The 27,063-nt window shown below is 34.9% G+C and overlaps 8 protein-coding genes across 15 annotated transcripts; 4 read left to right on the top strand and 4 right to left on the bottom strand.

Annotated features, from left to right (window-relative positions):
• The first annotated feature begins 1,439 nt into the window (after positions 1-1,439).
• Positions 1,440-3,720, top strand: LOC128895193 (major facilitator superfamily domain-containing protein 10). Its single transcript, XM_054157577.1, has 7 exons — positions 1,440-1,974; positions 2,064-2,326; positions 2,407-2,698; positions 2,770-2,990; positions 3,067-3,157; positions 3,233-3,370; positions 3,436-3,720. The coding sequence occupies exons 1-7, from the start codon at positions 1,755-1,757 to the stop codon at positions 3,528-3,530; spliced, it is 1,320 nt and encodes a 439-aa protein (XP_054013552.1). The 5' UTR covers positions 1,440-1,754; the 3' UTR covers positions 3,531-3,720.
• A 439-nt stretch (positions 3,721-4,159) lies between these two features.
• Positions 4,160-15,193, top strand: LOC128894997 (signal transducer and activator of transcription 5B). Of its 8 annotated transcripts, none has more exons than XM_054157176.1 (10): positions 4,160-4,404; positions 4,640-4,710; positions 4,940-5,094; positions 5,165-5,321; positions 5,403-6,362; positions 6,451-7,123; positions 7,205-7,360; positions 7,443-7,677; positions 9,748-9,922; positions 15,076-15,186. In XM_054157176.1, the coding sequence occupies exons 2-9, from the start codon at positions 4,654-4,656 to the stop codon at positions 9,920-9,922; spliced, it is 2,568 nt and encodes an 855-aa protein (XP_054013151.1). In that variant the 5' UTR covers positions 4,160-4,404; positions 4,640-4,653; the 3' UTR covers positions 15,076-15,186. The 8 variants fall into 8 exon arrangements, 6 of the variants coding, with proteins under 6 accessions (XP_054013151.1, XP_054013142.1, XP_054013158.1 ...); XM_054157167.1 differs by lacking the exon at positions 15,076-15,186 and adding an exon at positions 12,165-12,303; XR_008461670.1 differs by lacking the exon at positions 7,443-7,677 and having other exon boundaries at positions 15,076-15,193.
• On the bottom strand, positions 12,152-14,108 carry LOC128892402 (stabilizer of axonemal microtubules 1-like). Its single transcript, XM_054152805.1, has 5 exons — positions 14,025-14,108; positions 13,667-13,944; positions 13,011-13,584; positions 12,531-12,802; positions 12,152-12,434 (listed from the first exon to the last, which is right to left on the bottom strand). The coding sequence occupies exons 1-5, from the start codon at positions 14,106-14,108 to the stop codon at positions 12,152-12,154; spliced, it is 1,491 nt and encodes a 496-aa protein (XP_054008780.1).
• LOC128895183 (phosphatidylinositol 4-kinase type 2-alpha) lies at positions 15,069-17,630 on the bottom strand. The gene is made up of 7 exons (XM_054157549.1): positions 17,068-17,630; positions 16,669-16,971; positions 16,473-16,591; positions 15,876-16,368; positions 15,533-15,798; positions 15,307-15,446; positions 15,069-15,216 (listed from the first exon to the last, which is right to left on the bottom strand). The coding sequence occupies exons 2-7, from the start codon at positions 16,958-16,960 to the stop codon at positions 15,123-15,125; spliced, it is 1,404 nt and encodes a 467-aa protein (XP_054013524.1). The 5' UTR covers positions 16,961-16,971; positions 17,068-17,630; the 3' UTR covers positions 15,069-15,122.
• Positions 17,631-18,858: 1,228 nt separating this feature from the next.
• LOC128895047 (exonuclease 3'-5' domain-containing protein 2) lies at positions 18,859-21,961 on the top strand. Its single transcript, XM_054157270.1, has 7 exons — positions 18,859-19,525; positions 19,854-19,995; positions 20,072-20,371; positions 20,460-20,584; positions 20,656-21,068; positions 21,149-21,528; positions 21,601-21,961. Exons 1-7 carry the CDS (start codon positions 19,290-19,292, stop codon positions 21,808-21,810), a joined length of 1,806 nt encoding a protein of 601 aa, XP_054013245.1. The 5' UTR covers positions 18,859-19,289; the 3' UTR covers positions 21,811-21,961.
• A 131-nt stretch (positions 21,962-22,092) lies between these two features.
• On the bottom strand, positions 22,093-22,944 carry LOC128895340 (mitochondrial import inner membrane translocase subunit Tim16). Its single transcript, XM_054157860.1, has 2 exons — positions 22,744-22,944; positions 22,093-22,664 (listed from the first exon to the last, which is right to left on the bottom strand). Exon 2 carries the CDS (start codon positions 22,604-22,606, stop codon positions 22,208-22,210), a length of 399 nt encoding a protein of 132 aa, XP_054013835.1. The 5' UTR covers positions 22,607-22,664; positions 22,744-22,944; the 3' UTR covers positions 22,093-22,207.
• Positions 22,945-23,263: 319 nt separating this feature from the next.
• LOC128895255 (protein farnesyltransferase subunit beta) lies at positions 23,264-25,356 on the bottom strand. Its single transcript, XM_054157702.1, has 7 exons — positions 25,228-25,356; positions 24,980-25,096; positions 24,775-24,894; positions 24,451-24,689; positions 24,070-24,370; positions 23,682-23,923; positions 23,264-23,620 (listed from the first exon to the last, which is right to left on the bottom strand). Exons 2-7 carry the CDS (start codon positions 25,091-25,093, stop codon positions 23,431-23,433), a joined length of 1,206 nt encoding a protein of 401 aa, XP_054013677.1. The 5' UTR covers positions 25,094-25,096; positions 25,228-25,356; the 3' UTR covers positions 23,264-23,430.
• Positions 25,357-25,409: 53 nt separating this feature from the next.
• Positions 25,410-27,062, top strand: LOC128895174 (uncharacterized). The gene has a single exon (XM_054157520.1). The coding sequence runs from the start codon at positions 25,511-25,513 to the stop codon at positions 27,059-27,061; it is 1,551 nt and encodes a 516-aa protein (XP_054013495.1). The 5' UTR covers positions 25,410-25,510; the 3' UTR covers position 27,062.
• Position 27,063: the final 1 nt, after the last annotated feature.

Below are 27,063 nucleotides of genomic sequence, written 5' to 3'. Positions count from 1 at the left end.
CGTAGCTTTCGCTATCGCGGTCGCTCCAACGGTCTCCGCGCGCTCTGATTGGTCAGTGTTTTCCGTTAATATCTCCTCAACGAAGCCTCGGACAAGGTTTTTGCTAAGGAAAAAGTTATCTCAAATCATCTCCCAAACCACCCCTTTCAAGGTGTTACAACATTTTTGGGACACCCGGTATTCATCTCGCGAGAATGTTCTTGTTAGTGTCTTCATAGATAACTACGCAAGGTTTAGTAAAGATACACGGTACTTTGAAGACTCATTGCAATTATTCCATCCACCCCACCCTGCAGCGTAGTTATTAGCTTTTCACGCTAAAAAGAGGCTCGAGGTACATCGATGCATGCCAACAAATGGAATGGCATCGATGTGCCGTATGCCCTTCACACCGTAGGGCCCAGATGGCAAGCGTTGAGTCCCTTACTTAAATTTTAACCATGATATAACGCTGCTGACTTTCGGGCCACCTGTTCTATGCGTAGATCAAGATATTTTAAAAATCCTTTGAAATTGTATAAAAAGTATACTTTTCGCGGTAAGATAAGCCTCTAAAAGTGCGCCATCTTTCATAAACTTACATACAGGCCGTTGCACGAGTTTCGATTAAAATCGTTCTAAAAGTACAAGCTATCTATCTATGATAATCTTCTGTTTCGATATCGGTAAGCATTCTTATTTCGCTTATGCGTTTACTGTAAATTGTGTTCGCACGATAAGAATTGAAAAAATGATGCCTGCTCTTTGTGATTTATTTCCACGAAACTTGGATTAGAAAAAATCTATTGAAAGACTGCACGTTAAAAAACGGTCGTCCCTGGCGACGTTACACTTTGGGACGGGTTTCAAAAGATCTTTGTTCCCGTCGAGGAAGTGGATCCGTGGTTGAATGCAAACGTGTTTGTGTCTCGTGTATACGAATCTTTATATCGTGTGCAACCGGAAGTTAAACATACATAATGTTTCTGGGTGCGCCTGTTGTGCTATTTTTCGCTTCACTGGCAAATAAAAACAATCTAACGATTAATCATGATTCTATGCCTGTACCAATAAATATGATTTTTTTTCGTACAGGTTTAATACTATATATTTAATTTTTCCTTTATCTTGTAAACCTGTATCTTTAATGTCGAGGTTTAGGAAATTTAAAATTTGTCACTCTAACAGTATTTACGAATCAAATGCGATCGGTATATTGAATGTCTATATTATCGATTAAAGTAAAAATGATCTAGCATTTTAAATGAAATAATATGCATCTCAAATAAAATTGCTCAATTGCTTTAATCTTTACGAATAAATACTTGGACTAAACGAAAAATTGATTGACGTTGGATCTACTTTGGATAATACAGAGTAGTGTCAAAGTAGTCATGTCGGTAATGATACCTTAGCGACCAAACAGATTTCTTTTTTATCGATCGTAAGTATAGTAGATAAGAAATTTTTTAAGTAGGACACGAAAAGTATGTCAAACCTTTCACTTTTAGGAAATAATCCTTCCTAACGCTTACGATGGATGAGGTAGAAAGTATTCCCGTTAAAGTGTATTTTACGTCTCCAAACGAAACACCTCGCTTGACAAAAATCATGTTATGTGCAAAAGATCGAAGTGAAATTATTTAAGTATCAAGCATGCGTTACATTGAAATTAATACTGGTACGAATATTCTTAAATAAAGTACCGGTGATTTATGAAAGTTATTTTATTCCGAAAAAGGCTTTCATTCCTGTAAAGTAAACAAAAATCAACAATGGCTAAAATAAAAGACAATACTATCCAAATAGTATTTATTTCTTTGATTTTTGATCTCCTAGCATTTACTATGATATTACCATTGTTACCAGCATTATTAGATTATTATAAGGATGTGGAAAATGATCAAGGCTTATACTTTAAAATCTTACACTATGTACAACAAGCCAGACAATTTTTTGATGCTCCCGATAAAGTTAGTACAGTGCTTTATGGAGGTTAGTCTTCTTTTCAACTTGTGTACATATTATCTTATATGTAACTAGTTCATAGTGTTACTGACTCAAGGGAACAATTTAATTTACAGGTTTTCTCGGTTCTATGTACTCATTTTTACAATTTTTGGGTTCACCGATTGTAGGGGCATTATCTGATATTTATGGAAGAAAACCACTAATGCTGTTTTGTTTAACAGGAATTATGATGTCTTATTTATTATGGGCACTTTCTTGTAATTTTACTATCTTTGTGTTAGCAAGATTTTTGGGAGGCATTAGTAAAGGAAATATTAGTTTATCGATGGCTATTATCACAGATGTTACATCTCCACAAACAAGGGGAAAAGCAATGGTAATTGTTGAAAGAATTAGTTGATATATGAAAATGTTTCTAAAGAAGGAGATGTAATAGAATTTTTTTTTAATTTTTAGGCACTGGTTGGCATTGCTTTTTCCATAGGGTTTGTCGTGGGTCCAATGATAGGAGCATTTTTTGCTTGGACTTCGGCTAATAATAGAGAAGGATCTTGGTACATAGTACCTGCTGTATTCGCTCTTTTTCTAGCAGCAAGTGATTTATGTTTCATTCTTTGCAATTTGAGAGAATCTTTATCTCCTCACTGCAGAGCAAAAAGTCTCAAGTCTGGTATATCTGGAGCTATTACTTATATCAGTCCTGTAGACCTGTTCCAGTTTAATGGAGTATCCAGTTTAAATTTGCAAGGTAAGTTTTTCTTTTTCAAATTACTGTGTCATAAACTATTGGCATTAATAAATTTATGTCTATTGTTTTAGATAAAAAAAACTTAAGAACACTAGGTTATGCATATTTCATGTATTTATTCATTTATAGTGGCTTGGAATTTACCTTAACATTCCTAACTCACTATCAATTTGAATTTACAAGTATGCAACAAGGGTGGATGTTCTTAGGAATTGGGTTAGTTATGGCAGCTTTACAAGGAAGTTGGGTACGAACAATTCCACCTCATAAAACAAAGCATACAGCAGAATTGGTAAATATTTTTAAAAGTTAAAACAAAGATTTATACATTCGTAATTTCTTCCTGCTACATGGTAAAAATATTTTAGGGTTTATGGTTAATAATTCCAGCATTTGTATGTATAGGGATAGCAGAAAACATACTAACACTATCTATTGGAATACTCCTTTTCGCAGTATGTGAGTATACCACAATGTAAACATATATTTAACAATCTAAACACTTGCAATGGTTATCGTTTATCTGTGTTTCAGCTACTGCTATGGTTGTTACATGTATGATGACGCTTGTAACACGAATTGGGCCTGAAAATCAGAAAGGAGTGATAACAGGTGTATTTCGTTCGCTTGGGGCATTAGCTCGGGCTTGTGGACCTATAATAGCTTCCACAGGTAAAAACGAAGTATATAAACATTTAATTACATCGATACATTCAAAGTACTATTTTTTATTTTAGCATTTTGGTGCATTGGTAGCAAGACAACATATCTTATCGGTGCGGTATTTCTTGTATTTCCTCCGCTTATTCTTCAGAGCATAAAATCTCTTTAAACAAAAATTAATTATATTCTATATGAAAATTCTATTTCTATAAATATTTACATGTTCTAACAGTATTTTTATACACTATATATATACATATAATAACATATTTTACAATGTATTTTTCAGATTTTTGAGATAATCTTGTTTATATATTTATTGTATTATATAATGTCAAAATATATTTTAAGTTCTATAAAGATAATTGTTTATTTCAGCGTATAAATCAAGCTAGATTATTGTCAATACAGGTATATATATGCACCTGCTACAAATTGGTAATATAGAAGAAAGAGCTAGAGAAAGGAGAAAAAGAAAAGAAACATCTCTTTTTCTGAGTCTTCTAATGAACTCGTTAGGAATATGAATAAGATCTTGGCAGACGCCAAGATATTCATCGTGATTTATCGATTAGGTTATATATATATAGGGATTTTAGGCGGACAGATAGGTAGCGGAATAAGTATCCCTCTAGTGACGAGTACAGGAAATGCTACCACATTCTATACATGTACTACTATTTTTCTAGGGAAAATCACAAATTCGCGCATGTGTAGTTAAAGTTTGATCACGTGATGTTCCCCTCTCCTTTGCACCGCGCCATTTACGGTAAGAAATTCTCAGAATTCCTGGTCCGCGCACTCCGTCGTCGTCTGCGCTGATGAGAGTAACGCAGAAGGGGGAAAGTTATTGATGAGATTCGCGTGTGCGACCGGTCCCCGCGATTCTTACGTTTACGATTATTACGCGGCAGATTAAGTAGCGTGTATCAGTTCAAAGGTCACGTCTGGAGCAAATTGAACTAAAGAGTGGGACAGAGAAAGATAGATAGTGGGATCTTCTACAAAGATCCTAGTTGCTTCCGTCTTCGGACTAGCAGCAGGTGAGTCGAAGCGATTCTTTGAGCGAACATCTTTTTCTTTCGCCCCTCCCGCTTATCTATTTACGCGTTACTGCGATACGTTACGTTCTGTTATCTTTAAGTTTTTCTGTCGCATTCGTCATGCGGAATGCGATCGAAAGAACATGTTACTTGAAATGTTTTAATTTGCTATAACCTTTTCAGTTATTTCGAATATTATTCGATGTAGATAATATCTATTTTGTTCGAGTTTCAGAAGTATCTATCCACATGCTTCCCATTGATCTTATCGAGCGTTTCTTCGATTCGTTGCACCGTACCATGGAGGTTTCGCACTTTTATGTTAAAATTTATACGCGGAACCGTCGGATATTTTGATTCTTTGTGTATCAAATTTAAAAATGAAGATTCATAGCGTATTTATGGTTACATTACTGACTTTTTTTTTAGTTTTGTCATTCATAAATTTTTTAAATTATTAAAGAAAACTGAAAGGATTTAGTAATAATTGATATACAATAACGACATTCTTGTTAACATTTAAATATTGTTTTAGGTTAAAGTATTTGCACCAGAAGCGAAAATGTCACTGTGGGCAAAAGCACAGCAATTGCCACAAGATGCATTGCAACAAGTACGTTCAGTGTACGGAGAACATTTCCCAATTGAAGTTCGACATTTTTTGTCTACTTGGATCGAAGAAAAAATGTGGTAATTATCAAACTTTAATACATTATTTAACATTTCTGGACCATTTAATTTAATAATATTTTTGTCACAGGACCGACATAGAACCTGAAAATCCACAGCACGAACAGTATGTAGCTAATCTTGTCATATCTCTGATACAAGAATTGGAATCCAAAGCAGCTTCATTAAATACAGATGATATGTTTCTTACAAAGTTAAAATTAATTGAGGCTGCAAAAAATTTTCGCGTAAGTTTTGTGACTGAATATTTAATAATTAATAAGTAATTACTAAATATATAATCTGCACATATGTTTTTTGTGATACAGCAAAGATACACTCACAATCCGACAACATTGTTTAGAATAATTAGACACTGTCTAGCAACAGAAATGAACTTAGTAGCTCAAGTAGAAAATTTGGGAGGTGCTTTAATGAGCAAGGCAGGTGGAAAAGTAGGATTGATCAGTGATTCTGTTGCTGAAATAGCGCAACACGTTGAATCTTTACGACGCAGAACGCAAGAAACTGGAGAAGATTTACGAAAAATGGAGCAAGAACAAGAAGCATTTGCAATTAGTTATCACGAATGTACTAAATTAAATGCGCATCTTCAACATCTTGCAACTCAGCCACAAAATCAGCAAAATTTAGACCTGGAAAAAAAGATCAGAAGACAAAAGGAGCAACAAGAACAACTACTAAATCATAAAGTGGCTGGTTTGATGCAGTTACGTTTGACATTAGCTGATAAACTGAAGGACACGATCACCAGACTAAACAGTTTGCAATCTAGAGTTTTGGATGATGAACTTATTAGATGGAAAAGAGTACAACAATTATCAGGAAATGGTGCGCCGTTTAACAGCAATTTGGATACCATTCAAGAATGGTGTGATAGTTTAGCAGAATTAATTTGGCTTAATCGTCAACAAATCAAAGAAGCAGATCGTTTAAAACAAAAATTTGCGCTCGAACCACCAGGAATGCAAGATATTCTTTCTACGTTAAATTCACAGATCACACAGCTTCTTAGTTCTCTAGTTACTAGTACATTTATCATAGAAAAGCAACCGCCGCAAGTAATGAAAACCAATACACGTTTTACGAGTACGGTACGTCTTCTCGTGGGTGGAAAATTAAACGTTCATATGAATCCACCTCAAGTAAAAGTGAGTATCATTAGCGAAGCTCAAGCAAATGCTATGTTAAAGAGCGACAAAATGGCAAAAAATGGAGAAGTTAGCGGTGAAATCTTGAACAATACAGGAACAATGGAATATCATCAGGTAAGAAAAACTATATCGTTAGCGATCTCGTTAAATTTATCGTAATTCACAATGTTGCGATACGTATAAATGTGACGTAACTCTTTAGGCAACCAGACAACTTTCCGTAAGTTATCGTAACATGCAATTGAAGAAGATCAAAAGGGCAGAAAAGAAGGGAACAGAATCCGTCATGGATGAAAAATTCTCGCTCCTCTTTCAATCGCAATTTAACGTTGGGGGAGGTGAATTAGTATTCCAAGTTTGGACGTTAAGTTTACCAGTTGTAGTAATTGTACATGGAAATCAGGAACCACACGCGTGGGCTACGGTTACATGGGATAACGCTTTCGCTGAACCTGGAAGAGTACCATTCGCAGTACCTGATAAAGTTCCATGGGGTCAAGTAGCCGAAGCGTTAAACGTTAAATTTAAATCGGCAACAGGCCGTTCGTTAACGGAAGATAATCTTCGATTTCTCGCGGAAAAAGCATTTCGCGGAGGAAACGCGGCTGGACAAGATTATTCCGGTTTGCTACTGAGTTGGGCGCAGTTTTGCAAAGAGCCATTGCCCGAAAGAAATTTCACGTTCTGGGAATGGTTTTACGCCGTGATGAAGTTGACCAGGGAACACTTGAGGAGTCCTTGGATCGACGGGTACATAATGGGATTCGTAAGAAAGAAACAAGCTGAAGAAATGCTGGCGAACTGTCCGTCAGGAACTTTCCTAATGCGCTTTTCAGATTCCGAACTCGGTGGGGTTACTATCGCTTGGGTTGGAGGTAAACATATTTTTTTTATTTTTAGTTTACTGTTTTGTGATAGACTTGATCGATGCCTGTTTTGTACTGAAATTTTTGTAGAACAAACCGAAGTCTTTATGTTACAACCGTTCACCAGCAAAGATTTCGCAATCCGCAGTTTAGCGGATCGCGTGTCCGATTTACAACACTTACTGTACCTCTACCCAGATTTGTCGAAAGATCAAGCATTTTCCAAATATTACACACCGTTTCCAGGTAAATATTGTTTTCGTCTGGTAATCTTATTTGTTTGGGCGATGCTTTAAACTTGATTTATGGACATTGTACTTTGTCGTAGAAAATCAATCTACGTCAACGAACGGATATGTGAAACCTTTGTTAGTAACGCACGTACCTGGTTGGGGCGGGCCGGGTGTCGGTGGTCAGACACCGTCACACTCTTCTGTAGTCGGGGTAGGCAGTAGTGGTCAGAGTGGTCCAGGTGGTAGTTATCCTGCAACGCCGTCCACTATGTTCCAAGCGCACAGTCCTGACCCGTCCGTAACACGCGATACTCCATCGGTGGCTTCCAGGTCAGTCCCCTGGATCTAAGATATCATTCATACATCATTTATTTACCAATAGGATAAGCTGCTATAGATGTTTCATACGAGATATGCAAAGGTTTTTCTATCACTATCGTACGCTGTACTCAAAATTATGAGCCAGTGCTCAAATTTTCGAATGAGTAATATCGTTTCCGGCGACTGTAAAGGTTATTTTGTAAATTATTAAAATTATCTCATTATTTATCGATATACCTTCGAGTCGTCATTGTCCGGATAGATGCATTTTCAACGCAAGCAGACAATAATACGCGGATTCGTAAAATGGTGGAAACAAAGACATTCCTACAACAATCTATAACGCTTTGCATGTCTTTTATATTCTATCTGTGCAGGTAATGTCAGTATTGTTTTTTATGTTCTCCTTTTGCGAATGTTTAGAAAATATTTACAGTGATATTATAGTTTCACACATTTTGTAAACTTTTCTTATGGAATATTGAAATTTTTACACTATTGTATCGTAAAATGAAAGTATAAGTAACATTAAGTTGTATTAAGAGATTCTGTCCGTAGTTAAGGGAGCAACTCCGATCATATACGGAGTACGCTGGGTGCCTAAAGGACTATTTTCGTGAAGTAGAATAGTATCGAAATACTTATATGTTCGCGTATACCTGGCCACGGATACGAAACTTATCAAACAACTAGTCTCCTGATTTCATTTTCATTTTCATTTTTTTTTTTTATTCGTTTATTTTTTTTCGAGTATTTCACTTTAATTAGTCTCCGTGTCACCCAGAACTCTGTTCCAATATTACAATTATTTATCAGTAAGTATGTATTTAGTAGTATTAAGTGACACTACACGTTATCGAATGATGTCATTATTAAAGCTCCAAGGAGATCCTCTGTACGATCATTTTAAACAAGATAACGTAGAGTGATACGTTCATTATATAATAACGAGGTGCTATAGCGTGGTCTAGTTGCATAATGTTTCAATTGTTTGCAAAGAAAGTTGCAGCGAAATCCGTCCAACGGATAAGATAGACAAATGGAGGATCTTCGAGCGTGAGAAGCAATTTGGTCGTAGATCGATTTGTCCTTTTTTTCCCTTTTTCTTTCGTATTCATAGTATCTAGTTTTGTAGCATGAATGGGGAACATGAAAGAGGTTTAATTGAGAAAAGAAAACAATAGTTCGTACTTTCTTCTGAGACTGCCAAAATTTTGTATGTGTATTTTTTTAGCGACACAACTTATCCATGGCTTTTTAAAAGAACAAAAAAGAAATCAGATGGTTCGAGTATCAAAAGCTCCTGCTTTACTCGTAGTGTATTTTATGTGTATAAATATATATTTATCTATGTGTGTGCGTGTATGTACGTATACCTTTTTGATATATAATTCGTACAAAAAAAAAAGAAAGAATAACACACAATTAATAGCTGAATGAGCCGCATATTGTGACACGAGTCAACCTATGTACAAGGTACTCTGCTTAATACGAGATTCCGAGAAATGGAAGGCAAAGGCCTGGAGCAAGCCGGTACAACCACAACAACGGAAAATTGAACGCTTAAAACGCTACTCCTGAGAAAACGCAGCTCCAATCACGATGCATTAGTATACACAGTTCTACTGGCAAATTAACGTTACACGTGTATTGTATAGATCTTGTTACTAGAAGGCGGCACTACCTGTTCAAGTTCAAGGAACCATAGTCATACGATACGCATTTAAAATTGGGAGGGGTTGTAACATTCGAGTGACCGATCGATTTCGATTGGGTTGGGGATTCTTTGTGTGGTTGTTCGTACGTCCCTTGCCGTGTTGTACCGGCTATCCGGCTAATCGGTCACACGTTTCTTTTTTTTTTTTTTCTTTTTTTCTTTTTGAAAAATGAATTTCGATGATCCTTCGATCATCCGATCAATTGAGAGAAATGTAAAGCAGAAATTAACAAACAGAAAAGATAAGATGAAATACGATCAATCGCATCGGTGGTTCACCGTGTGTAATATATTTGGAATTAGTGGGAGACTGTTGTCTATTGCTATGCCAGTGATTGGAGTTGTGTTTTGATTTGTGGTAGCTACGCTCCGGGCCTTGGCCAGTCAGGCGTTGGGCGAACAAACACGGACATGGACTATGCAGATCTGATGAGTCACAGTGAGCTGCCCCCGATCGACGATAATATCGACTTGGAACACTTTAATGGCTTTAGCTTCTCCGAGTTCATACAATCGTACAACACTAAGCCGCAATAGGTATGTCGGGATGATCGCGATATATATTTCTTTTGTTGAATTGATCGCCTTCGTTTATCCATCCACGATACAACTTTTAAACGTATGCAATTCGATGGTATGCGATCTATGTTTATCGTTGTTTAATAGGGGAGGGATGTAAAAAGAAAATTATCGTTTCGTCGTCATCAATATCGTTCATCTAACACGTTGTACACACTTATTTTTAATTCTATTCGTCTCTGGCGAAGCGTAGCATATCTTGTGACCCTTTGCATTTGGGGTCATCTCGTTGCAAAGTATGCAAACAAAGCTGACACGCTAAATATTATTAACTTTTGAGCTCTGTAATTTATTGTAACGATATTCTGTCCACGCTCAAATTGTACCAATTCGCTTTCTTTAAGCCTTGACACCGCTGTGAATATACTTCATATTTTTTTTTTTTTTTTTTTATATATATATATATATATATATACATATCTCGGTATATATACTGTATTTAAAAAATTTGCGCTCGCGTAAGTTTGTCCTGTATCTTATTTACGATATTTCCTCAGTAGTGACATCCGAGTGCAAAGGGTTTATTATATCGTGTAAGTGCAATATACATATATGTAGTATAATGTCTCGAGGCGATCGCCATCGATTTTAGTTACTTTGCATACGAACGAAACAAAAAGTCGCACGAATATTTATACATTATCACTTACGTGTTACTTAGCTGCGATTAGGCACGTCCATATGTGTATCGTAATTGACATTATTTCATCATGTTCTCAATATAAAATACTTGTCATGCCTAATGTACAATGATAGTTTGGTCATACGAGAACGTTTAATTAAATTCTGATGAAGTGATCTGCAATTAATATTGCTATGCAGAATCTTCCCAATCGTGTTTTAATTTTACGCTCAACAACGAGGCTTTCTTTACAAAATATTTAGTTTTATCCGGCTTTTCTTTGTATAGTTGAAATTAGTTATTACATCTTGTAAGGAAACGGAAACGAGTGCTATGATGTAGAAGAGCGTTGAAGATACGCGCGATAAAGATGTAAACGCCACATAGTAATGAGCTAGAGTTAACTTGTATATCGTTGCATAGCACATTTTGAGATATTAAAACATGTTTATACAAAGTAATTGAAATGATTTCACAGTTTAAGTGAATCACTTTATATTTGTTCTTTTCAATCGGTACCTTTTTGATGGCGGTCACAATGGTCTAGTAATTATTCGGAAGGAAATAAAGGAAAAAAAAAACATCGTTAACGATTTAAGTAGTAAGATTTAGAGATGTCGGGTGATAATAGAATCGGTATATTAAAATATCGAACGCGCGAATAGAGACAATCATTTTCCGCCTAATTTTGTAAATAGCGAAATTACACGCAGTAAAGATTTTAATTTATCAGTGGGGCGGATCGAAGATGCGAGGGATTTGTGCAACACAGATAGAGTGTAACATTATGTAATTTGCGTAACTTAACGCGTGCCTTACGATCTTTAAATCTGTGGCTATAATATTTTTCGATGATGTTTACATGCATATCTACATATATCTTTGGTGAGATTCTCTCTTTTCACGAAAGGATTCGAGTTGTCGATAGAAACGTGATCACCGATCACGCGTTTTTAAATGTCATTCTTCTAGGACGTTTTAAATACACGAGGCGAAACATTCGTTTAGGCTTGGCGTCTAATACTTTTAATGCAATATAGCGAAACAATTAGCAAATTCAAGGTAAAGGCATCCTTAGCAAAAACGTTAATTCTAAGGATACGAAACTTTCATCGACAGTTTAAGTAGATAAAATTAATTATATCCTAAATATTGTTCCCTCCCCTGTGGTATATGAATCAATTATTAAAAGAAAGAAAAGAAAATTATCAATTGTTGCGCATATGTAAAACATCGACGTACGCTAAGTTTTGTCTTTAGTAGGATTACACACATCGTTATCCCATTATATTTACTATATAATATATATATATATATGTATATGTACGTATGTATGTATGTATGTAAGCTATATCTCCGAAGAGTGTACGTTAATATTGTCTATTGATCTTTTTATCAAAGATTAGAGTTTATTTTATTATTGAAAACAATTTTACTGTTTGTAAAAGATAAATCGTGTATTATTCATAATCCTGTATACAGTAATTACTATATGTAAATGTAAAATAAGACCCGTTCGTATATTAACGGACAGTACAATAAAATATGATAAATGAAAATTTTGTTTAAACTTCACAGTTGTTCTCATCATTCGACGGCTGTGCTCCCGTAAGAGGGCACTCACTTTTTGAAAGCAAGCAGTCGCAGACGTCAGGAGATGGCTCGCATATTTCTTCGTAGTATCCAGGCGCGGGGTAGCTAGCTTGATAAATAGTATCAGCGCACATAGGATCCTTGGGCGGTTGGTACTTGCTTTTAGCCGCCCATGGTATAGTTTCCTTGGGAATAGGGGTCCATGGCTGATACGACAACTTGTTCACGGTTTCGCAATCGATTTTATCAGGTAATCTGTAAAATATATATTCTGTTGATGTTCAAACGATCAACATATTTACTAATAACAATGCAGAATCTTTCAGAACGTCTATAGCCCCTTCTGTTTACCTAGTATATTGGACAATAGGTTTGAAGCTTTGAACGCACTCCATTAGTCCTGGTTTTACATAAGATAATCTCGTTGTAGTTCTGTCTTCCATCGGCGTCTCGGCGCTTCGGATATTATTGCACGGTACGACGGGATCGGGCCTGATCGACTTCTTCGGTGCAAAGTCGCAACGATTGGTAGTTTCCGATTGCATAGGACCGTCTCCAGTCATACATCTGCGTCGAGGCAGGATAGGAGAACGTTTCTCGCTTTGAACCGGTTGATAACTCAACTACAAGAGAATCTCATCGATTAAAGAAAGCAATTCTATTAAATCATAGCGACTGGTGTTCCAAGTACACTTGGTAGAAGAAATACAGTGAACTCTTCGTGGAACCATCCTTATCTTTTGCACGTTGAAAACTTAAACGTTATTTCCATTTTGGCAATTTATTTGATTTGTGAGTTCATCTACTATCTCTTCCACCAACTACGCCTACTTTGTTCGTCGTATCTCCTGATATTCTGCCACTCGGTTTAGAGATACTGTTGCAAGGAATGAAGGGATCGACGCGTTCTACGTTACACGACTCGAGATAGCTTTCCTTGTAAATCGTTTTTCCAGCGAATTCACCGCCGTGGGGAAGTATATTAGTCCCAATCGGCTTGATAGGTTTTTCCGTGCACAATTCTTCGTTTTTCAAGAAGCTTTCAGAGTATGTCGTTCTCCCACACATGGCAATGTCTGGGGGCTTGTAAGTCGGTTTCAATTGCCATAAACATGTCTCTTTCTCTTGAACATCGACAGGCTGATAGCTCAATTTTTGCGTAGTATCGTGATGTATCGGTTCGCTAGGTGGACAATAGACTCTTATAGGCTTGAAGTTCATCACAGGCTCTGTGGGGCCTGGATCCATGTAGGAAAGCTTCGCGGTTGTGCTGGCATCCAATTTGCCACCGCTTAAACGTATATGCCCGCAGGGGATTACCATTTCCGGTTTATCAATATGTTTCCGCGCGTAATCCTGGCGAACAGTGGTGATGCATTCCATGGGACCTGATCCAATCATTGGTCTAAAACACGAAAGAAAGATAATAAATATTCTTATTTAATTGTTATTCGATTTGCATGAGATAACTAGAACATTTTCGTTACCTTTGCCTGGGTAGAATCGGTTTTGCTTTAGGCACATGGCCAACGGGTTTGTAACTTAATTTGTTGGTCGTTTCGTCGGCAAATTTACCTTCAACTTTGTCGAGAGCAGGAGTTGGTCGAATGGGCTGAGACCGAACGGAACGCATTTTTCTATGGTCCAAATTCAAATACGACAAATGGTATGTAGTATTAGCTTCGAGAACCTTTGATGGTGGACAGTACACTCTTTCAGGAGCGAATGATTTAACTCGCGATGGTTGTACATATTTCTTTGTGCACTAGATGTATAAGAGAATTACCAATAGTATAATCGAATAAGGATTAAAGAGTTCTAATTTAAAAAGAAACGGATCGTTACTTTAACATTACACGGGCATTCTAATGGTTTATAACACGGTAATTGGGTTTTTCTTTGCTTTGTGTTAATCTCCACCACCTCCATGTTGCTATTTTTATATTCGTAACGATTATTTTTTAAATCTGAATACAAAATGTTACACGATATAAAATACAATGATACAAAACGATTACGATTGTAATTTGTTGGCGTCAACTATTTTATTACACTTTGTGACGTCAATGAAACGTGAAATTTAATGAGATCATGCCGTGGAAGTTAGTGTTAAGTAAATGTTGTTTAAACAAAAACAAAGTATAGGCTATGAATGCAATCGATTACATCGACGATCGGTCGTACGTTCAAACATCGTGTATATTCTATATCGTGAGAACAAAGAGAGATTCGTTTAGTTTTTTTATAAGTTGAAATCTTCGATGAAAACTATGATAGAAATTTTTGTCTTAGCCACTAATAGAAAATTTATTTCCTTATAAGTCTAGGTTAAAAATATAATATGATTCCGTAGAATGTTTATTTTAAACAATAAGAATATGGCCTTTAATTAGTAGATCACAGTTCATTTTGAAGATTTGACAGATATTTCTTCTTGACAGCATCTAGGGAAAATATGTAAATTAACATACTCGATTCATAAATATGAATTAGCAGAAGGTGTCGTTAATACGGAAGACGCAAAAAAAAACAAATGTTATGAATATATAATTACTCGTGGTTCGTTAGAGGGTATTGTTTATGCGTAGACATAAAACGTCGTCTATATTCGTTTGTCACTTTTCATACTTTTCATTTTTACACGAAGCATATCGAAATATTTTTTATAACATTATATATATTTACTGTATACAATATAATTATATTATGACTGATGATTATATTCAAATCAAAAGGAAATATTTTAGATATAAAATATATTAAACGTTATCTTCGATTAAATTTACGGATAGTAGATTAGAAATTAGTGTTCAAAAAGAGGTAGCAATGCGGAATAAACTTAAAACAGATACGAAACAAATAATAAGATGATTGCGATATACTGAACAGTTTTCAGTCGACACACAGGATTGACGTCGTTTCAAACATTCAGAAAACATTTGTTCAGCACCAAGAGAAGAAGGGACTTTTATTCTGGAAGCGCTGTGTAAATGTATCAGAAAATGAGAATAATCTTGGTGCTCCGTTTCCTTTGGCCCTGAAAAATAGTGATAAAATTGCGTGGTTACGCTTAACTGTCTATATGATACAATTTATAGAAAATACATGTAAATGAATAAATAAATACTTTTCAACGATCACAGCAGGCATCTGAACCAATTGCACAGGGCTTTTGGCATCTTTTAATGCTTGTTGCAAGTTTAAGATTTGACCACGCATAACGCTCATTTGTTTATCGAAATGATGACGATCGAAACCTTTATCTTGCTACAAAAACAACTTTGCTTTATCTTTGATCTCTTATTGAGAATCGTACGATATCGATGGCGTGACAATTATTACACGCAACTTACTTTGAATAATTGATACAAATCGTCGCAAAGATCTTGTACAAAATTCTGATCCGAGAGTTGTGGTAACACAAGCTCTCGTGTTATTTCGCTAAACGGTTGCTTCGCTTGACTCAACCATGCCCAGTGATATGGATAAGCTCGCCAAGAATCGGGATGTTTAAAAGGAAAGGCCAAACCATTGTCTATCGCAGCAATCTTTACATCACCCTGTTCCGATGTGTTTTTTCCCGTGGCATTATCGTATTTAATAAGCCAATTATCGTTACCTTAAAAGGATAAAAAATACGTTTACAAATTATGATTTTAAACGGAATTCGAAAAAATGTTATAAATCGTTAAATACCTCTATCCGTATTTCTAATTATATAATCCAAAATGACTAAGCGCTCGAATTGAAGTTGAAATTCTCTACTAAGACGCGGTGACAGAGATTCGTTTTCCCATCGTCTTAACCAATAATCGGCATCTTTGTAGCCATCTACGAAAACTTGGAAAGAACCAACTTTTGGCGGTAAACCGATACGATTGAAATGGGAACCCACTGTAGGAAACTGGTCCATAATCGCTTGCTTCATGCGAGCTTTCTGTCGGTCTAGGCGCGGATAATTAAACGTTTTACTGACGAGTTTAACTACTCTAGTATTTGGAACTATGCCGAGACCTAATTTGCGATCAACTAAGCTTGCACCAGCCTCGCTCAGGTATCCTTGATTTGGTATCAAACAACTTCTCCCAAAGCAGCAAGGACAACAAAGCTTGTGCATCCATTTTGTCCACTTTGGATTCAACCTCCCATATGGTTCTTCATCTTTTGGTTTAAATACACCTATTATTCTCTATAAAATGACAAACAATTCAGAATATTTTTTTTTCTAAATGGTACTTAAAAATTTTTTTATATATATGATATTTTTAAGTTAAAAAGAAACTTATACCTTACCCCTGTGGGATTTTTTACAAAGTAACTCCCGCTTGATCCCTGATATATTCTTTCAGGAAAGATTCCATTATCTATCGCGCATTCGGCTTGCCATACCATTTCAGAGAATTGTGGATCATCTACAAATATATGAATAAAAAAAATAAACGTGAAATTGGTAAGACTTGAATATGAACAATGAATTGCGACAACAAACCAGGAAAACGATTGAACGTAACATCTAGCTCCAATCGACCAAGGAGAGGCTGGCTCTCCCGGTCAATCCCAGGGGAATCAATGGCTATAGGTTGTTCGGTGCTCAGGTTTGGAACAAACTCAACGTCCGGTACTAATTCCGAGCACTCGCTGTTCACTGGCAAACAATTTTTAGATGTGATTGATAGATCTACCAGTGCATCAGTTTCCACTAGCGCAGAAGTGTTAGTGTTGTTCTGGCTATGGTATTCTTTATAAGGCACGTGCAGTTGCCGTTGTTCGGAGTCGCTCATCACAACCGAATCTGCAAGTTGATCGGCAGATTCTTTTACTTCACCGATCGTGAAAAAAAATCGTTTACGAGAGTAATCCTATCTGTCTCCCCACATTCCTGTACCACCTGTCAATGACGCACGCAATCAGGTTCCTGTCTCTCGAGTATTATCACCATTACAAACTCTGATATAATCATTCCGTCATTAAAACATACATTATTGTCATTTATCGCGAACTCATCAATTTGTGCGAAGAGTCATCGAATAAAGGGATGTTTTTAAAGCAGTTAAAGGTACTGTTTAACCAAATAATCGAACTACGATTCGTCATTCCAGCAGACGATATCAGCTGATAGGATTAACGCCATACTTAATATTTACTGTATCGTTTCAAGTGTTGATATATATGTATATAGATATGTATTATTCTCTTATTTATAATAAACGCACAAGTTAAACTGTACAGTGCATTTACTTTGTGTTCAATTACTTTTCGATAGATATATGTACCGATAAAACGTACGACGATAAAATGTAAAGGTGATACACTTTTTTGAATTTCTAAATATTAAGAATACACACGTTACTGTTACAAACACATGTATTTGTTTCACCCCTTTGTGGATGATTCATAATTATTTATAAAATTATGTAAATACAAGTATCACTTATATTTTGCATTCGTTTTGTACAAAAGTGGACCAACCAATCAAAGTAAAGAACGTACTATACAGTACTATCGAATCATGAATGTGAAAAAGATAAAGTTGTGGTAATCATACGTAGCAAATGGTGCATGCAAAATGCCATCGCTCACTGAGCTGCTCAGTGAGCGGGCTTAAGCACCGGTGGCGCTGTAGCTTGTAGTGAAAATAGCTTCTACTGATTCTATAAGATGATGCCACTAACCAAAGGGTCAATAATTACTGCTAACTATTAAAACAATATATTGGAGTAATATATTGTAGTGTTATACAGTCAAGATTGTATTAATTATGCATTTATTGAAAAATAAAGAATAATTGAAACAGAGATGGGGAAAAGCCTAGACTTCGAATAAATCTGAAGTTTGCCGATATGTTTGTCTCTTTTCCTTCTTTGGAAAGTGTTTTAAAGAGAAAAGGAGATAGACATATCGGCAAACTTCAGATTTATTCGAAGCCTAGGGTTTTGCCCATCACTGAATTGAAAGATATCGGTTGCACTATATTACCATCGAACTATTTCCACTGTAAACTTGGGCGTTTTGCCACCGATGGCGCTGATTATAGATTAAAAAAATACTTACACGCTTATCTTCACGAGGTAACGCTTTGTAAACTGTCACTTCTCTATCGATTCAGCAGTGGGTTTTCTTTCCCGCTGCGTTTTGTGCAGTTATATACAGGGTGGCTTTATAATTTTTCATGTACTTGGCGTCGAGACGCTCCGCGTCTCTAAATTATAGCCATCAGGGCTATAACTCTGTGGCGGAAAGGTCCCTAGATTGGACCGCAGCACTATAGGTTAGTTAGCTAGTAAGTTTTTGTTACTTAGTTGGTAAGTTTAGTTTGAAATGGCGTCCTCTCTCCTTTTCATAACGGACAAAAAGAGATTGGTTCTCCCGCATTAAAAAGGATCGCGTCTGAACGTGTCGCATAGACAGCATAGAGAATAAATTGTAATCCTCCAAAATCAAAACTCGTGCTCTCTGTTTCTTATGGTAGACACCTAAGCTCTCCCCACAACTCTTAGACACGGAGCGTTATCTACCGTTGAAAATAGGAAACTATTCTTCTACAAACTTTGACGTTTTCCCGTCGATGACGCCACTGGTACTAGAACCCACTCACTAAGCGTCTTAGTGAGCGGTGGCCACTCTGTCTTTTACCCATTATATCATGTACACCATATAATTTATATGTCAATCGGCGATATACAGATGATCGCAGTCGTGCGTGGTATCTGTAGCGGCGTACGTCGGCCGGTTTCTAATTCACTGAGGATTTCCTTGAACCTTGTAAGGTTATCGATTTGTTGTTGTAATTAAGATCGTGATGTACCTTTCGCGGAATTGTTCAAATGTCTTTTATAATTTAATAATCCAAACGTACTTTAAGTGGAACTTTTTGCCTCTATTACATTTCAACTACCGGCTAGTTCACGATCGATTTATGATTATCAGATTAAACATAGATTCAATTAACTTATTTATTTAATGTATTCAATTACTGATGTATTTGTATCTTAAACAAAGAAATTTATGTGCATTCATATTTATTAAGTAAACGTAAGAGAAGGAAAACAAATTGTATATAGAATTTTTAATATAAATTTATCCAAGAATTAAAACCTGTTTACGCGATTAATGCATCCTGCAAGGAACAACATGTTTCTCGTATGTGTAACTGTAGGTCTTGTATTGTTGGCCTCTAAATACCGCAATAATGTACTCCAAAGCGTTAAAAACATTTGTCAAACTATAAAGAATAAAAGTTATAAAAAAAATAACGACAAGAAAAAAGATCTGAAAATTACGTTAGACAAAATTATTTTGGCCGATACTCCAGAAAAATGTGATTACGCCGTTCAGCATATTCGCTGGTAAGTTGTGTCTTGGTACTACTATCTGTTAAATTTCTTATGTTTATAGAATACACGATGATGCTATGTTTACATTTTTTCTGTGTCGTATGTCTATCTATGGACATTTGAATCGTAAGTCGTGTTTACACTTTTTTCATTCAGGTAGTGCTTACTATACCATTTGTACAAAATATCTTTTACTTAAGAACTTGTTATATCACAAATATCAATATAAATATTATATAATAATAAATAATTCAAGTTCAGATTTTTGATATTATGAATAAGAGAATGAACATGTATTGTTTATTTACACAACTGTAAGTAAATACTTTTTATGTTAAAGCAATTTATCTAACAATATACTGGGCTTTGACTGTGAATGGGTTAACGAAGGACCTGTTTCTTTAGTCCAGCTGGCTACAATTAATGGAGTATGCGGTCTGTTTCGAATTAGTAAAATTGGATATGTTCCTCACAAATTAAAAGTATAATGCTTTTAATATAATTACAATAGACATAATATATGAAATATTCTGGAAACCTGAATCAAATTTTTTTTAGGAACTGTTAGCTAGTAAACATATTCTGAAAGTTGGAGTTGCTTCTTACGAAGATGGTCAAAAGATAGTAGCGGATTATGGATGTAGAGTTTGTGGTACGCTTGATTTAAGGACATTGGCAGAACGTGCAAATTTGCCAAGTCCGAAAAGTTTAGCTGCATTGAGTTTACATTACTTAAATTTGGAAATGGATAAATTAGTAGAAGTAAGGTGTGGCAATTGGAACGCTGGCACTCTTACTGACGAACAAGTAGCATATGCTGCTTGTGATGCAATCGCATCTGTTCTTATTTATGACCAGGTAAAAAGAAATATAACATTTTCATAATAATAGACAGTTTCAATAGGAATTATGTTAAATACCAATTAAACTATTTCATATTTTTCAGATTGTGCAAAGGATAAAAGAAAAGTATTCTTTATGGGAGAACTTGGTAAATTATATAAAAAGTATATGTAATCAAAACTTGAATATGCAATTTCATTGTTTACCTAGCGGTGTAATTGATACAAGGTAATAAGATATTCTCCATATTAAAAGTTGTCTTAATTTATAGAAAGTCATTTATAAATTATTTGTTTAAGGTTCAAGGCTCAACAGACCCACACAACTGCAAATCACAAAAACACTAAAATCCATAATCTTGACAAGTGTTTACGAGATTTGAAGAAAAATAATAATACTGTATGTAAAATCAATATACCTATAAGAAATAAACCATTGTATCATAATTGCTATTTACAAGCACCGGATGGAGACATATTGTGTACATGTGATCGTAAAAAAGCCGAATGGTATATTACCAAAGGATTAGGAGAAATGATCGAGATGGAACCATTTACCGTGAGATTAAAATTTGAACCTTCTGGCCGTGCTCTAGGAGAGGTTGGTCAATATTATACACAAGTTAAAGTCAATCAATGCGTAGTGTGTGGAACTTCAGAGAAATTTATTAGGAAAAACGTTGTGCCCAGAGAGTATCGTAAATACTTTCCGTGTGAGTTATAAAACTGAAACATAGTTCGACATATCTCAAAGGACGTAAAATTATTTAAAAAACTTTCAATTATTTTTCAGTGGTGATGAAAGCACATCAGTCGCACGATGTATTATTATTATGTCCATCGTGTCACGAAATAAGCAATTATCACGATTTGCAGCTCAGAAAAAAGTTAGCAGATACGTGTGATGCGCCTCTAGCTGGTCCACTAACACATATACGCAATAAATATGTAAATAATTGGTGGAAATTACATTCAGCTGTTAAGGCATTAAAAGAAAGAACAACATTACCCGACGTACGTCGTAAAGAATTAGAACATTATATTTTAGAATGTACAGGTCAACAACAAATTACACCGGTTTTCTTAGATATGTTGAGTAAAGAATTAATAAAAAATGCTACACTTTCGGTACCTAATACAGACAAAACTAAATGCCAACCTCATGGTTTGAAGGTATGCAGTAGTAAACAAAGAGTAAATATTTTATAAAACACTGAAAAATTTACTTACATATTCTTTATTTAGGTGGTTCAATATTTTCAAAGAAGGGAAGGTGGGTTGGTAGAATTGGAGCGTATATGGAGAGAACACTTCCTATTGAACATGAAACCAAAATTTTTACCAAATCTGTGGTCTGTTCGTCATAATCAGGAAAGGTTATCCATTCGTCAAACACAGAATAGAATTAAGCCAGAAGATGCGAAAGTAGCTGGTCTAGCAAATAATGAATTTTAAGTATTCTGTATCTGGAAGGACTCGTATAAGAGCGAGAACTTCAATTGAAAGACTGTCACATGAACCTATATGTCTCTTAAAAATATTTATTTATATAAACATATATATATATATGTATATGTATATATATATATATATATATACACACACAAGATTCAATGTTTTCTTATTCTCTACCTTTTACGATCGATCAAAATTATACAATACAAAGACCCATATGCTATTCAAATAAGATATCTGTTTTAGTTTGATATTTTAACCAATAACAAAGTACGTTTGCAATTTTGATTATTTATACATTTCATTTTATTTATTTATGTTTAAAATATAGATTGCTAAATGTGTATATACAGTCTTTAAAGATGTAATAATTAAATTTAGACTACAGAAACATTCGCTAGAGTTGTCTAGCGTTATCTTCATGTGTAGAACTTGCTTTTGGAGGAACGGTTTGATTTTTTAGTTCTTCATCGATACGTTCTTTAGCACGCACTACTTTCGATTGAATATAAAAGGAACCGCCTTTAGATCTGTCGTTGACTTCCATGAGATACTTATAGTTGCGCTCTATAGCTTCTGTTTGATCCAATCGTTCAACATTTAGGATACGTAATGCTTCCTCTAAAGAAATTCCAGTTTTACAATTAGCGGCTACATGTTGAGCACCTCTCGTTCCTCCACCTGCTCTGCGTGCAGCCTCTTGACTTGCTGCTATTTCTTGTCGCAATGCCCGTGCAAACGCTTTACCGACGACTCTCGTGCCCAATATAACTATTTGTATCAAGTATTTCGCCATAACCTCTTCTTTCAGGTTGGAAACGATTGTCAAATATATTTTTAATGTAATCCTTTATCTACAAATTTTACATTTAAAATGTGCATTATTCTCACAAAATTCGTTTTTCAACATTTTCAAACGATGACACTACTGACCTCGAAACTTCACAAAATCCTCTTCGTACAACGTGTTATTCGTGTTTGGAGCATTTCCGGACGTATACATATATACACTCATGAAGCATCTATAAACCGGGTTTTCAGTATGTAAGAGATTTTTTGTTCGTAATAAAACATTTCAAAAACTATTACGATACGATATGAGTTTATTTTTAGTGGAAATTCAAGTTTTTTAAATTAAAACAAACATAATCTTGAATTTGTAAAGATAATTAAGTATAGTAAGTGGTCGTTTAGATTGGTGACGAAATTTTGTTCGAATAAACGTAATAGCATTTATTAATATCCAATTGTAAGTAATAGTTCGCTTCTTATCTATATTCCAAATTTAATTTACGTTGATGCACTTGCTGAGACTTTCTACATATATATATATATATATATATATATTCAAATAGGACGTGCTAGGTTAGAATTGAATAAACAAAAATGCCAATGAACTATTTTCCCACATATCCTTCCACGTGTTGGTATAGTATGATTACAGGAACACCAATTGAATCATAGTAATTCTTAATTTTATTAATAAATAACTTTATATTTACACTTTGTTGGTCAATTTTAATATGAAGTGAAATAGAATCTGTCTCTTCCAAATTTTTTCCAAAATGCAATAGAAACATTTGTTATTCTATTAATGCACTTCGAATATCAAACACATGTTCAGTCAGGTATTTGTAGACTATCAAAGTACTCCAATGCCTTGTTTGCACAAGGCATTACTAGGTTGTATACTGGGTGAATTATATTCACTAAATTTGTGGTACGAGGGCCGATGACCACAGACCATGGAGAATTTTGTGCAACAGATAATCCACTAAGCGCGTAACACGTGTGATACAAATCTGGATAGCTAAAACACAACAAAATTTGTATTTTTGTTTTACTGTATGGTATAATAGCAGGATTCATACCAATCAGGTCTATCCAAAAAGCCACCATGAGGATGTTGACAGCAAATTAGTAAATATTCTTGTAAAGCCTCTTGATCAAACAACCAATACTTAGAATTAAACTCCTTCCCTTGTAATCTTAAAGTTCCATTAATTAATGGAAAAGCTCCACATTGCCAAAATGAATAGCAACTATCTACAAGTTTGTTAGGGCGTCCTTGAAATCCACCTTCTAAACGCATTTGTCTATTTACTATCCACCTCTGAAAATAGATAGAAATAGAAACATAGTGACAGACTTTAAAAAAAAAAATGGAATATTTTGAGCTTTATCATGTTGGTAACTCTATGCATTCTGTTTCTTCATGCAAATGAATATAAAATATAAAAATGAAAACAGTATTTGTACCAGCAGTGATTTTGAGTGACAATAATTATATTTTTCGAGAAGTATAAGTGCCGCTACTCCGCAAAACGAATATCCCCCGTGAGCTTCCATGCCAGGACAACCACCAAAACCACCCTCCCATGTCTGGCATTCGGCTACCCAATTTGCAGTTCCTTTGAACATTTCAGGAGTATATACATTTGTTAGCTTTGCTACAGCAACTGCACAGTATACTCCTCTTATGTCTACCTCTCCATCGGCATGCAAACTAAAAGAACCATCCTCCTGCCGTAAGGATGATAAAAAGCGTTTCAGTCTTTCTCTAGAATTAATGTAGATGTAATTATTTTTAAATTCGGTGTCAATAATTATCAATATTCTACTTATGGAATTTGTATGTACCTGTTAATTACTTGATACGCTTGATAAGTACCAATGGTACACAGTGCATTCACAGCTGCATAAGTACTAGCTAAATGAGGATATTGTCCTGGACCTCCTCCGAATCCTCCTTCAGGTGACTGACATTTGGCCAAAAAAGTAGCAATTTTAGAATAATCGTCGTCGTCCAAACGTTCTCCTAATATTTCGAGGGAATGTAAAATCCAATAACATAACCATGATCTGCTGCAATCTAAATGCTAATTAACATAATGAAAGAAACAGTAGTAAAAATTTCAGTTTAATAGAAACAATGATTAATATCGGTCGTTTAAAAATACTTACATCGTAAGGTTGGCTGAGATGGGTCAATGATCTTTTTAATAATTCTATATGTTTTTGTCTCATCAAAATGGGTTTCTTATTTAACTTATACAAGTCAAGTACGAAATTTTCCACACGATTCTGCAATTAAAATGATAACGCACTCTAGTAAATAACAAAGTAAAAACATAAGGAGTAGTTACTTTTATTAACACGAAAAACACACCTGTGCGAACGATGTTGCAGTATCTACACCTTCATCGTTTTGCCTTTGTTCCAGTACTTCGGCATAATTTCTAATGTGAACTTCATCGAGTTCATCAAACATTAAATCCGACATATTCTATGGAACACACGAATACGTTGTATTAACACTTGCGATTAAAAGAAATAAATGATGCATTAGAATTGGACAAGAAAGCGAACAAGAAATTGATTCAGGTTCAGGTGGGTTCAAGTATTACAATAACTAACAATAACTATATCAAGAGTAGATATCCCATTGGATTTTACTGTAGACCTCCGACAGCGTCGTATGGGGACAGGACTTAGAACTAAATAGAAATAGAGGGTATCAGGATCGCTAGGGGCGTATTTTTTCAGTTGCGTTCACTTATGTAACACATTTATTTCGTCTATGAATTTATTTATAAGCTGTTGTTCGCAGTTGTTCGCTGTCGTCAGCTGTTGTATCAGAAGATATAATTCAATTTAACGTTAATGGTAATAAAATTGCAAATATCGTGCATTAGTAATAATGTATATTACGACAGATGATTCTTTCGTGCCAAAATCTTTCATCCTCGATACGTTTTACGGCGAATACACTTGCTTCTGTTGGAACGATGACAAGCTTTCGATATTTCCATACACGGTTGACAGTCCTGTGTCCATTGACGTTTTGACAGCTCCTGCTCCGATAAAAAATATTCAATGTTTCGAGGGTCGAATTTTTGTAATTTGCATTCCACAAGGAATATATAAGCTTTCGAGAGAGCGAGAGTTTGCTGTTTTAAGTAAGAGTGCGATTGGAATGGGCACTGTTTTTTACGAAGTATTGACAATAAGAAATAAGTATCTTTATTTAGATAATAAGCAACAGATGACGAGTAAATTGTTGCTTCAACTTTCTTTGGAGGAAAGTAATTTAACGAACTTGTGCATTTATCCAATGAATTCAAAGAGTGCTACAGAACAGTTTATAAGGGCTATAACAAATAAGGATTCTATCATAGAAAATTTATGTGTTATTGCAGTTGGGAAAAGAGTTTTAATACTAGCAAGCGAGAGTGTACAAATAATATATGATAGCATTTATTCTATTAGAGATATTGTACCTGTACATAGAAATTCTAAGATCGATGGATTGCTGCTTATCACTGCTACAGATGTTGTTATTGTAATACATTCAAAAAATGATACGCTTACTTTTGAAAAAATTTCTTTACGAACAAATGTACAAGCTATTTGCGCTAGTTTTAGTCTATTAACAGAAGATACCTTGTTACTTCTCTATTCGGATGAATATAAATTATATTGTGGGAAAAAACTATTGCTAACAGATAATATCCTAAGGATAAAAATTCAAGATCAAAATTTTGCTTGTCTGCAATATTATGATTTCGAAACAATATTAGGGCTAACGTTGGACAAACAACTAGTAGCGTTTTCTACGGATGTAGTGGAAAAGACATTATCAGTAGAAAATGATACTTTTATTGACCTTAATGCAGACATGTTGAAAAATACCGATCTTGTAATGGATAAGATTTATAAAGGAACTCAAACATTACATAGATTGAACGAAGAATTAATAAGGGAAGAAGATAAGCTCAGAAGAATAAATTTATATGCTCATAAACATAAAGTTAGATTTTGTCCGAAATTTACGATACATAGAATAGCTAATAAATCGTTTCTGTCTGCAAATTTTGACAATATACTACCAAAGAACAGCTGGATTATTCTTAAATTGACATTCGAATGTCAGAATATATATTGTATGAAAAAAGTAGTAGATCAGGAAACTATAGTTGATATACATATACCAGAAGGTAAATCGGTAAATGTCATGCAGGTTGCAATTGATTTAATTACTTTGAAAGATGAAGGATACTCTTGGTGTCTTATAAAGAATTATGTAACTCAACCTGTCCCTGAAAAGAATAAGAGAAAAACAAGATCTGAGAAAACAAATTTTATAAATTCTAAAATTGCTGCAATTCAAAACTTAATTAAAGAGGGGAACATCGATATGAGAAAACTATCTGAAATTAAAAAAACTGTGAGAAAGCAATTTGGCGAATAATA

Source organism: Hylaeus anthracinus, unplaced genomic scaffold, assembly GCF_026225885.1.
Source record: "Hylaeus anthracinus isolate JK02 unplaced genomic scaffold, UHH_iyHylAnth1.0_haploid 0, whole genome shotgun sequence".
Lineage (NCBI taxonomy): Eukaryota > Metazoa > Arthropoda > Insecta > Hymenoptera > Colletidae > Hylaeus > Hylaeus anthracinus.
This window is presented reverse-complemented; position numbering and strand designations above follow the sequence as displayed.